General features: G+C 44.6%; 1 protein-coding gene across 1 annotated transcript; it reads left to right on the forward strand.

The window, feature by feature from the left end:
* Window positions 1-360: 360 nt before the first annotated feature.
* Window positions 361-12,202, forward strand: LOC135503409 (uncharacterized). The gene is made up of 14 exons (XM_064796970.1): window positions 361-566; window positions 5,050-5,395; window positions 6,147-6,465; window positions 6,853-6,952; window positions 7,039-7,257; window positions 7,768-7,882; window positions 8,589-8,736; window positions 8,924-9,058; window positions 9,699-9,920; window positions 10,475-10,548; window positions 10,696-10,819; window positions 11,066-11,194; window positions 11,514-11,702; window positions 11,916-12,202. Exons 1-14 carry the CDS (start codon window positions 361-363, stop codon window positions 12,191-12,193), a joined length of 2,604 nt encoding a protein of 867 aa, XP_064653040.1. The 3' UTR covers window positions 12,194-12,202.
* The last annotated feature ends 689 nt before the right edge of the window (window positions 12,203-12,891 follow it).

A 12,891-nucleotide genomic window follows, 5' to 3' on the forward strand; every position in this document is an offset into this window, starting at 1 on the left:
GAGTCTCATGGACTTCATGAGAGAACTACGCCATTGCCATCTTCAGGGCAAGGTAGGAACCAAACGGTCTTTTCAGTTCCTACCGTACCCTGAAGATGGCGATGGCGTAGTTCAGAACTTCAAATGAATTCATGAAAGAACTACGCCATCTTCAGGGCAAGGTAGGAACTGAAATGAACGTTTGGTCGTCTCAGTTCCTACCTTGCTCTGAAGATGGCAATGGCGTAGTTCTTTCATGAAGTCCATGAGACTCCGATAACCAGCTCAAAGAGGAGGTGGGATTTGGGCCACCTAGATTTACGTGGTTCGGCGCTGAAGGTGTTAAGAGTGAAAAGAAAGACGTGAGGAAACTGAACAAAAATGGCTACTAGTGGGTGGAGAGAAGCATGTGCCTTGCTCAAGGACAAAAAAAGCGGTGATCCTTCCGAGAGTCGAACCCACGACCACCTGCACGATTACGAGCCCAGTGTAGAAGAAGAAAATGTTCCCCGGAAAAAGTGTCTGGTCAAGAGACCAGACAAATTGAACAGATCACGTGACTCGTTCAGTTGCCATGGTGTCGAATGGTTGGTGTTGGGTCCCAGTTTTACTATTAGTCAACTGACTTATTCACGAGGATCATGCGAAGAGAAGTTAGTTTAGCGGACTTTTATTTGGCAAATATGTACTTCTGTGCTAGAATAAATATAGTGACAAAGAATCAGGGCTGAGCTATTCAACATCATTAGCTTGAAGTGATAAGGGCAAGTAAAAGTAATTATTCACAAGAAACAGCCACGACCCGAGCCACAATCGGCAAAATAACCAGTAATTATTAATTGGCACACGCACAAGCCGTCAATCATTCGCCGACGGTCACATTGTCCAATCGGGTGTCCCAAATTCTGCGTCACCGCAGCTGTTATCAAGAATGAGCCAATCAGCAGGCGTCATTTGAGGAATATCTCCAGTTGCTGATCTACCATTGTACGGTAAACGCGGTCAGGAACCGTCGCGGGCTTTCAAGCTCCAACTGAACACGGCAAAAACTGTTGCAGATGAAAACATTGCCGCTTCAGTCAGTCTTGCCTCTCCGTCTCTCCTGCACTGACTCCGGAACATGTCCGAAGTTGGAGTGGTAAATTTGACCACCTTCCTCGTTTTTGTTGCGGTTGTTTTTGCAATATTAGTTTTGGGGAAAACACTCGAGTTTGTAATTTTTTCAACACACGGCTTGACTCCTTTGCTGGTCCGGGACAAAATGGCGGCAGGAATTCCGGCAAAGCGGCTTTCGCGTCTACGGACCTGGCAGTCTTAGTCATCCAGAGTACTCTGGGAGATTCCCCGGGCTGATCTAGATTTGGTATAATATATAGTGCAGGACCGGGAGGCAGGAAGAGGGGAAATTTCTCAGCGAACTGTCCGCGAAGGAGGACGCGTTACTCGGGATCAACTTCCTTGGGATTAGTTGCTTTTCACTTTACAACGAACCGCCCGCAAGGAGGAGGCGTTTCTCGGAAAATTTCTCTGGATTTTCGAAAGGATCAATTTCGCGAAGAGCCTGTCTGACGACCCGCGCCGCCGCACCACTCAAAGTGTTCAGGGGTGAGGGGACAGCGTTCGTGTGAAGTAAAGGGATTTGCGGCGTTCAGCAGCACAGAGGCCATAAAATGTGAGTACATGTATATCTTACATCGGTGATTATAATTTACGAACCAAACTATAAGACCTACATTTATGTTCATATTTTATCGATTACCTTCAAAAATAATAATTTTGAGCCTTTATGGTGTTATTACTTAATGGCAAGGGCGGGAAAAAATATTCAAATCAGACAATTCGTGAACTTGTCACTTTGTCTAAATGAATAACTTTACCAAAAGATCATTCAGGCTGATACTCCGTGAACAGAGGTCACTTTTCGGTAAGACCCGAGAGCTAATTATTAAAGGGGGACCATGGGCAGACGCTTTAGGGGCATATATTGAGCGGGCGGTGGTCTTCAGGACTAATATGCATACGCATGAATAGCTTCAATGAACTGTGAGATAGGAGAGACCCTGTTGGAGACTTTGTGTAACCTAATCTGACCCAACCTGACGCGAGGATTATTATCATTATCATATAGCGCCTTTTGTAAAACACTTCAAGGCGCTTTACATTTAATTTAAAAAAAAAAAAAATTCAATGCATACAATAATTTTGCTGTAAAACAATAATAGATAAAACTGAGACTATAAGACATTAGGTAAGACAATTAGAGACAAGATGAATATAAAACATTCTAGAGTGCATTGTCACCGAAAAAGTGCTTCCTAAAAAGATATGTTTTTAAGTGTGACTTAAAAGTTTTGATGTTAGCTATGGATTTTAAAACATCTGGTAATTGGTTCCAAAGTTTTGGGCCCGCCACAGAGAAGCTTGAAGATCCAATCGCCCTGCGAGTGCGGACCTCCCGGCATAGACTTTTATTACTTGATCTGACAGTGCGGGCCGGAGCATAAGCCGATACACAGTCTGCGAGGTTCTGCGGACGGAGCAGTTCCCGAAAGACCATGACGTTGATCCTATACTCCGTGCGCGCCCTCAGAGGCAGCCAGTGGAGGTCACGAAGCACAGGGGTGATATGGTCTCTTCTAGCCACTCTCATGGCGAGACTTGCAGCTGAATTTTGTACTATTTGTGGTTTCCTCAAGTTTGACTCAGATGCATTGTAAAGTATATTATTGCAATAGTCCAAGCGTGATAGCACCAAAGTGCTGACTGCTTTTACTGTAGCCGGTGATGCCATTACTTTAGTTTTAACAAAACCTTTTTGGTATTAGCTAAAGTAATAGAGTCATGATCCGGCACCACTTAAAGTGACTCTATAGGCAGCATTTAAGAAGACAAGATAGAGTTACACCAAGTGGACGATAGGGGTCTCTCGCATCTCACTGTACGTCGAAACAATACAGGCATGTACGAGGAAAATATTTGAATTGGTGCGGAGTCCAACATGACCCAGTGCCCTTAGTCACCTGAAGATGGCAAATTCAACCCTATGCTCCTGCCTATACAGTCCCCTTTAATTAGAACCCGCGTCTATACAGTTATTTCTCAGACGGTAATCAACCCATTAGTGAACGTCTCAATCAAAAACAAAGTGTTTAATCCAGAGGTTGATAAAAGCAACCGTGACACATTTTAGAACCAACCGCCGTTGCCAATGACGACGGATCAATTTTTCGGCAAGCTTTGTACCCGTTGAGTACATATTTCATAGTTGCTGATATTGGACTCAGCCTCGTTTATAGGGGCTAACACCAAATTGACAAATGCGATACTGTTCCTGTCCCAATTCAAGTATCAAAGGAAGAGATATTGACAACTTTTGAGGTAGGTTTGTTTATAAATTATAGTGTGCACTTTAATATTTGAAGTACTACTTCTGTCATCGCGCAAGTTGTCAAACTGATGGAAACTGATGAAAAATGTATAAAGGTATACGCGTTTTCGTTCAGTATTCGGGTTAAAAGCATGTTTTGGTGGGATGCGGGATTCTCATAGCTTTTGATTATTAATCAAGTGTTGGGACGCTGTTAAACCCGTCAACATCCAGGGTAGTATTGACTAGGATAACGCGTTTTTGGACACTTGTTCGCACCAGCTTCCAGGGTGGGCCATTAACCAATGCTATTATCCGTCAGAATACAATGATCGGACACTTTTCCAGGGGTGTAGAAGTTTGAAATGTCCTAGGATAGAAGGTCCGGCCAACAAAAAGGTTCTATTATGCGCTTTTAAACTCTGAGGTATTGACAGTCACGGCCACATACCATATGCTTAATCCATCGGAATTAATAAGGCCGAACACTTATTCCAGAAGGACATTTTCTCCTTCTACACCGTCATTGATCACAACCATGTCAAAAATGTGCCATTCATTCGGTTTGTTGCTTTAACAATGTCAAGCCGTGTTAAATATTCATATCTTCGATATTTAATGTGGTTCAGTGTGGTAATACACATATACATGTATTACTTGTGCCAAGTGAATGATCTTTAAGAGAACAACTTGAACGACATTGTAATGTTAACTTTTAGTTACCACTGATATAATGACTATGATTCTTTATTACCTCATCACACCAACTATACATTCAAGTCAATTTCATTTTTATTTACCACTGATATAATGAATACGATATTTAGTCCCTCATCACACCAACTAAAAATTCAAATCGGCGGCCGGGTGTCTTGGTAAAATGGCGACACCGCGCCGCGCCGGGAGTTTTCGCAAATCCCCCGAACGCCAACGTAAACGCATATCTCATTGGTTGACCTTCTGATAACGAAGTCGAACATTGGGATAGGCGTTCACGTGGACGTTTCGGGGGCTTTGCGAAACCTCCCTATTGGTTACGGGAATGCCCGGCAGGTGGTCGGGAACCGGTTCATCCCAGCCGCATTTTGGAAAAGTAATAGATTACCGGCAGGGGAAGCAGTAAGCTGACCTGAAAGTAGGTCACGTTAGGTCATCGCAATCTCGACTAAAATGTCCACGTAAATAAATGATGATGGTGGTTTGTTGTTGAAGTATGTATAATGAGAAGTTAAAGGGTATGTACAGAGCAACCAAGTCGATAGCAAAAGCTCAGTTGATTAACTTAACGCAATATTGCGGAACAGAGTCTAGACCAAGAGGTTCGAAACATGCCGCAAGGAGGCGTGACCGCGCTGCGCTATCGTATGAGCCCAAGGAAGTCCTCGAGGTTATAGTCTCTTATATGAGGCGGTCTTTCACAATGAAAGATTTTTTTAGCTTAGAGACGTAAAAAACCGTACTCGGAGTACTAGTCTGCCCCGGAGTTAATTAAACCTGGAATTTTTCTAATTTCGGTATTCCATGCACCACCTGCCATGTGTTTCCAACGGGGAGTTTGTGATCGCTGCGGATTTCTGTACACGCCGCTAATTGCCTCCGTAGCCTCCAAAGCCTCCGCCGACGCGCGTTGTCGGGAAGCTGAGCAATGTCAATACATTGAGAGTCAAGATGCTGATTACCGAAATGCTTGATTGTTATTTCAGGGGGTCCTTGGACACAAACTCGGGGGTCTTCTTTCCTGACCGCTGCAACAGCCCGCAGTACGTCACAGCAAAGCATATCTCCTCGACTAAAAAACTCCCGCCAATCACTGAGGATACCAGACGATTGGCGACGCCTAGTGGGTTGGTAAATAACTATACAGGCCAGATCACGTGGCCTGATCACACGAGTTCCTTGCGAATCCCATCAATCAGCGAGATGAACAAGAGCATGGATGAACAGATTCTTGCGGAGGCGTTGGACAAATATGCGCGAATTTCGGAAAAGAAACCAGACGGCGGTTCAAGGTCACGCCTCTCTGCAAGGTCACGGTCACCGTCTGGCAAGGTAAGCAATCTCAAGGTCAAGGTCAGCCTTAAAGTCAAGCTCAGGGTGAAGGTCATTGTACTCATGAATTGCCTGATATGTTTAATCTCCCTTTAGTCTTCCCTTTAACTTTATTTCGCTATATGTAATGATTAACTTTGGGGGGTCATCGTTTTACCATTTGGGACATTTGAATTCGGTAAATGTTATTGGAATAGAGATATCTAATCAATCCTGGACAAAAAAATCGGGAAGTAAGGGCTTGAAGTGGTCATTCAAAATCCTAGTCGGTGAGGGATCGCATTATACTATCTCATATGTATGATAAGTGCTATATCGACACTGAATTTTCGCAAAAGGTACTCTTTACTAAGGGCTACATCATTAGTTAATGTTTTACTGAAGAGACGCCGGTCGTTTCTGAGTGAAGGTGTTTTGGATTGTTGCCAGTTAATTCAAATGTCGAATGGCCAGGGTAAGTAACTCCGAATACAGTTATCTACTCGATTGCAGTAGACAAAGTTCATTCAGATATGGTTTAATGGTTGAGAGGTAACTCCTCCGTCATAGCATGAAAGTTCCACTGTCAAAGGTCAGATCTGTAGTGCTTTTTCGAAAACATAAATTAACTGTTTGTCTCAGCGGCTCAGACCTCATGTTTCAAAAAGTGCTTTGAAAGTGCAAGATCTAACCACAAAAAAAGCTCTATGAGAAATAAGATTTTGTTTGATAGTCATGATTTCAAATAAGATTTTTTGCATGTCAATTTTAGACTTGGCGTAGCAACCCGCACGGAAACCAATACACGGTTATCCCCCTAGCGTCAGGGAGTGGAAGCAGCACGCCAACGAGTGCGGACAACTTCCAGACCAACCGGAGCATCACCTCGACGACCTCAAAGCGCGCAAAGAAAGCCTACAAAGGCCGCGGCCTCAAGCGAGCGCTCTCTGTGGGGACATCGCCCCTGGACGAGTACATTGCAGACCGGCGGCACTCCAGGACTACGCGGACTCGCCCCTGGACAAAGAATATGAAGCAGTCAAAGGCTTGGCAGACTACTCCGGGAGCCACTGACAACGAGAAACCGCTTGGTAAGGAAAGGCCCTGAAGCACAGGATCGCTTCTGATTTGCCAATACTGACCGAGGCCCTGCATTTGTCGGGAAAGAGGAGAATTCTAGAATTGCTCCGTTGCCTTTTTTGTTGTCCCGATGTGTATTTGAAGCGAGATGGTGCGGCAGCTGGTCTTGGTGAAGACTTGTTGGAAGCTGCCAGTGACAGAAGTCAATGGCGAAGGTCCCTCGCACTTTTAATGGCGTAACCATCATGTTTCACTAGAAGATAAAGAACAAGATTCGATTCCCCACTGCGTTACCTGCGTTACCTTTGAAGGGCTCAACCGATTACAGTTCAAGCTTTGAATTGGACGACTCACAGACGTCTCTACAGCTTTCATTTTTTCCCCGGCCTTCATTTCAGAGGTGTACTACGAATCACACGTCCCGAAAGGAAAGTGGATCAAGTTCCGACCGATGGTGTACGCACATAACCACAAGCATGGACTCAAGTACGAAGTGAGGTGAGTCAATCAAGTTCTGACCGATGGTGTACGCATGTAATAACAAGCATAGACTCAGTTAAAAATACTATATCTTCTTATTTCAGAGAGAATTCCCAATTCCCCCGGTTAGGTGGGCCGCCACCGAAAAGCTATATGTTTGACAACAACTACAACGTTTGGTTGTATGAGAAGAAAACCGGAGAAGAAATCGTAAAAGAGAAAGAGATTGCCCGAGAGACGGACAAGCGGATGAAGATTTACGAGCGCCACATTATGCCGAAAGGAAAAACTAAACATGCGCGGGCGCACAGGGACATAGTGGAGTAAGTAATGTGGTCCTTTAAATCACCCAGGATCCACTTGTTATCACCAAACTCGTATTCGATGAAACCAATAATTCGGAAAGTTCGCCATGAAATTCTTAGATGAACTCCGTGAATCCGTTATATTCGCAATTGCAGTTTATAATGGGTATTGCAAAGTATTCCGTGGTAGTTGCGTGTAATTTCTTTTCATCTCATTTGGGGACCATTGAGGACAAAGTCACAATCAGAGTGCCAGAATGAGATCGTTTAAAAGGGGGACTCAGCAGCAGACAGGGGTCGAATTGGTGGTCGTCAGTTGACAAAGTTGGGTCGTATTTGATTCAGCGATACATCCTCGCACGAAAAACGAATATTAGTACACGTAGCTTCGATGTGCTGTGAGATCGGCGGGACCTCTATTGACAACCTCGAGGAACTTAATTTGGCCGACCTGGTTCCTATCTCAAGACTCACTTCAAGTGCATGGTCCTCATGTCGAAGTTAAAGATATAAAATTCTTGTCTCCAGGTCTTTTCACTGCCATGAAATCAACAGATTACAGCGCAAGGATGCGGCATTGATTCTGCAGAAGTGGGTACGAGGTTGGCTTGTACGGAAACGGATGAGAAAGCTGAAACGTGAGGTATGAATGAATGCAGTTTTCAGAATGACCGCCCTCCTCGCGTCCTCGAATGTCATACCAGGGCCAATTGCATGCAGCTCTTCTCGCACACATTAATACTAAACCGAGGTATTACCGAATGAAAGAGTAAGCTAGACTACGAAATGACGCATTCACTCACGCTCTCCTCCTTTGCGATGCCGACTCCGTTTCCTCCGTTTTCTTTGCTCCGTTTCATAACGTAATCCGCCAATTCAGCGTTGTCTTCGTCGCTGAGTTTCCTCAATGGCCTCTTCGCCACTGATTTTCCTGCATGGCCTCTGGCACCTCTGGGTTGCAATCACCTCTACACCACTGAGTTTTAATGGCATCTACACCGCTGAGTTCCAATGGCCTCGTCACCGCTGAGCTTTAATGGCATCAACACCGCTGAATTCCCATGGCCTCGTCACCACTGAGTTTTAATGGCATCTACACCGCTGAGTTCCCTTGGCCTCGTCACCGCTAAGTTTTAATGGCATCTACACCGCTGAATTCCAATGGTCTCGTCACCACTGAGTTTTAATGGCATCTACACCGCTGAGTTCCCATGGCCTCGTCACCGCTGAGTTTCAGTGGCTAAGCAAACATTTTGCAAAATCTTCGGAACACCGAAGAAAAAGAAAATGAGATGAAGAAGATTCGACGAAATTGAAATTACAAAGTGACAGTTCCTCTTCAATTGCAGACGATGATGTGGCACAACAAATCATGGTCAGGCTTCGTGGACGAGTACAAGAAAGTGTGCACCAGAGTTCAACAGCGGCACGGCATCCAGAAGGGATCAACGCCATTCCAATTCGAGGAGGTTGAGGAGTACATGAAGAAAAAGAAAAGTGAGTGTCTGCCTTTGTTATGTTTGTCCTCTGGTTCCGTTTGTCCTCTGCTTCTGTTGTTGTTGTCGTGGAATGATATACTGAAGGGTCGACACTTATCCAGTTTGAAGAGGCTGGAGGATGATATGTGGCAAATGAAAGAGGGAATAGATTATCTTTTTAAAACAAAAATCCTCCTTTTCTTCAGAGTACGAGGATGTGTTTGACAAGCTGCAGGGGAATGGAAAACTTCCCAGGGAGATGCTGAAGGCCTTCTTCAGCAGGTGCGACCTGTACCCCTCCGACAACGAGATCGCAACCGCATTTGATACTGTATTTAGAGGTAAATTGATTAGTCTTTCGATTAGGTCCTTAACCAAAATCAATGGTAAAGTCAGAAAGTGCTCATCAAGAGCTTTCCAACGAATGTTTATGTCAGAACATGTAGGTTCGGAGATTTCCTTCCTTGAGGGAAATTCAGTGAGCTAAGTCTTTGTCCTGAAGTATTGGATCGACCACCAGAACGAATGGTGTAAACAGAAATTGCTCGGCAATGCCTTTCAAAGGAATGGTAATGTCAATAGGCTATCACCTGTCCCTTTATTCCTTGAAGGAAATCGGGGCGAAGGGCAGGGGGAATCGCGGCTGCGGTAATGTCTACAAGTTCCAAAGGAATTGCTGAAGAGTGAATGGATATGGTCTCTTCGCCGCCGTAGCGGAACACCACGAGCCATAACACCCCGTGCGGAAGACGGGACATAACCGAAATAACACCAAGGCTGACTCCACTAGACGAGTATGCTTACCGCTACTATTGTCGCCGTGGGCAAACTACACTTGCGGGTATATGGTTATCATTTCCCGCTGGTGCGTTTGGTGGGGAGCGGTAACGACCATCAAAAGACCCAAATCGCACATGCAGCAGGTTGTTTTTAATCGTTCTCCAGTATATACTAAATGTACAAAATAACATCTATCCACAGGTTGCGGTTCCCAAGCCGACATCATCTTCCTCCTCGACCTGTCAGCGAGCATCGGAGAGCACAACTTCAGGGTGCAGAAGGACTTTATAAAGAGCGTTGTGACTCGGCTGCAGATCGGTAAAGAACACGTGAGGGTTGGGGTGATACCCTACAACGACGATCTTGTGGAGCCGATTCTTCTTGGGCGGTGGAACTCGAAGGATACGCTGTTTGATGCGCTAGGTAGGTAGATATTGAACCTCGGTTTTGGACTGGTATACCGACGCATTCTTCAGAGCAGACATAACAACATTCAAGCACATTCTCTCTACCGGTAGTAGCGTCCATGTTGGAAAGTCACGCTGTTTGATCATGTGACCAAAAGCTCTCGTTTGCGTATATAGTCATTGCTGGAATCTGTGAGGAGAATCGATGATCGGTGCGATCTGCAATCGATATAAAACCCGACTGGCGGTCGGCATGGACGTCCCCCTTGGATCTCCTTTTTTCCCGCCATTGTCATTTTAAAACGAACAAAGATGGAAAATGGGGTTGATTTCGGGTGAGGCTGGAACTAAAAATTCGAGTTATTTATTGTAGCGATTGGTATGGCATGGTAGTCCAGGATGGGACACAGGCGGGTGATTCTTTCATCGTTAATCGCGGTGATAAAGTTGTCGGTAGCATAGCGATAATAATCATCAGTTTGCAGGGAGATATGAGTTGTGACTCATAATATTTTGACAAGTCTTAGTCCTTTCCGTTGTATTTTTGATGATCATTTCCTTTCGTTTTAGAAAAGATTCCCTTCATTCGGGGACTGACACATACACACTTGGCAATAGAACACATGAGGTCCACATTTAACGATGTAAGTAAAAAAACACCCTAATCCTGAAAGACATCTTTAAAACTGACCCCCGGGGTTACAACGAGCTCTCCTTTAGAAATCATCGCCTCGCCTATCAATGGGATGACGTCACAAACGAACATACATGTTATTCCATCTCGCCCACAGCATGCGCGGAAAGATGTCCAGAAGATAGGCGTGGTCCTGACAGACGGAAGATCTTACTACGAGCACCACACGCACAGACAGGCGGATAAGGCGAAGCTGGAGGGCTGTAAACTCTACGCAATAGGTAGGTACATCCGGGGTTTTGATTTGACCTACTTTTCAAGGTCACAGATCAGAGTGCAAAATTTCACCAGTAGGTGGTGCATTTTTAAGGAACACAGAAACTGAAATAAGCGTACTCATGTTATCCACAGCATGATACCACTGTTTGTGCCCCTCGATCTTTTCATTCCGTTCCTTAGGGAGTTCCATCCCTGGAGTTAGAATAAACTACATATCGCCAGCCTGCTCAAGTTTTTTTTTTATCTAGGTGTAGGCAGTGTGGCAAACCGAGCCGAGCTCCATCACATCGCAACGGACCCTACTTACATTGGCTCCATATACGACACCCACGTCATTGAGAAGATAAAGACAGACGTTTCGAGATCGTCTTGTTTACGTAAGTTACACAATCAATGATAAAGAGATTACGATTCAAGATAGTGAATGTGAACGTATAACACATATACTGGGCGGAGGTTTCTGGGTAAGACTTCAAAATGAATGAAAAGCGCTTTGAGAGCGTTATAAAGTGCTAAGGGCTACAGTATATAAGAACATACACTTATTCTTTGTCTTTACGCAATTGACGTCTGGACCCGTTTATTTACCTAACATCATGTACATGTACATTCAACAACATGTCAAGATGTGCTGCACATGTAGAACCCTGACGTGACGCACTTTCCTTACCCTCCCTGATCACCGCCTCTTTACAGGAAACTGTTCCTTGTGCCATTACGTGACGCCGGACGAGTGCAAGAGTAAGGCACGTGGTCTCTTCAAGAACGAGGTCATGGACATCCTGTGGACCATCTACGTTCCCAAGGCAACCGGTCTCAAGGACGTTCGAAGGTCAACATGGGTGCGGCCAATCGTCCATGATGAGGAGGCGGCCAAGTGGATGGGTGAGTAGGCGAGAGGACCTTTGGCCGATGAGAAGTGGAAGCCATAAACGTAGATTTACGTTCCGTCCAGGGGCATTGGCCATAGGTTCCAGCGCATATTTTAATCACGTTCAGTGTCCCAATACAAATATCGACGTTCAGTTTCTTCCTACATAAAATTTACTGAAGCCAAATGAAGTATTTTAAAAGCTCCATATGTGTTTTTTGCTTCAGGGTTGGTTCAAAACATGGAAAGTGAAGACTTCCGCACGTGCCTACGGTATGTTATAAAATGCAAACTCGAACGCGAAGGCGGAATGAACGTGTTGTCGAGCACGGCTTTGAATGGTGTCGAAAGGGTCACGGACTGGGACGCTGCGGTCAAGAGTGTGGAGGAATATATGAAGTTCATTGATGATAAAAAGGAGCTACATAACATTGAAACTAACTTCATGAAACGGAGATATTTGGAGCGAAAGTTACTCCAGGATCGCGTGGATAAGCCGGAGTAGGCCAGGGGAATCACGGCATTTGGTTACTCACTCTCTCGATAGAAGGCGTCGGTATCACCCGCCATTTTGATCAACTGATACTTGCACACGTTACTGGTAATGGCGGCATCCACTCTCCACCCTATCGGATGAGTTGGGAACCAATTTTTTTCCGAAGGGGCGCGTGGACACCCACGGTATAGGGATATGGTATATGATAAAAGCTTGGTATGGTTTGTTCGGACCATGTCGGACTAATCAATTTGGCTCGACGAAGTATACGTTTGGTAGGAAGACGTTATGCAATATAAAAAAACACTAAGATGTAAGATGTTAGGCCTGCTCAGATTGAGGTTGGTCGAAATATTGAAAAATAAAACTGTGCATGCAGTTTTCCTCCTTTTCTCTGAAGTAAATGTACAGTGTTTGTATATATATTTTCAGATTAAGATTATATTCATTGTGTGCACTAACGTTGAATTATTTGGTAGACCTCTCACTAACATTATTCATGGTAAAAAATATATCAGTGTTAGTAAGGCCGGAATACTCTAGGCTACAGGCTGTTCGTCAGACTTTCACTTGAAACCGCTGTCCTATTAAGTCACGTACTGTAATAATGCTGTTTATCGTACATGTAAATGAAACATAAAAGTCTCACTGAAGATCAAATGATAGTGAGACCTTTAAGTTTATTCCTTTATGCTATTATATTCTGC

This window comes from Lineus longissimus, chromosome 19 (genome assembly GCF_910592395.1).
Source record: "Lineus longissimus chromosome 19, tnLinLong1.2, whole genome shotgun sequence".
NCBI lineage: Eukaryota > Metazoa > Nemertea > Pilidiophora > Heteronemertea > Lineidae > Lineus > Lineus longissimus.

Coding starts and splice junctions, on each gene's coding strand:
- LOC135503409 (XM_064796970.1), top strand. CDS start 361: ATGGCTACTAGTGGGTGGAGAGAAGCATGTGCCTTGCTCAAGGACAAA. Junction 10,549..10,695: donor TGAGGTCCACATTTAACGAT/GTAAGTAAAAAA, acceptor TCTCGCCCACAG/CATGCGCGGAAAGATGTCCA. Junction 11,703..11,915: donor GGAGGCGGCCAAGTGGATGG/GTGAGTAGGCGA, acceptor TTTTTGCTTCAG/GGTTGGTTCAAAACATGGAA.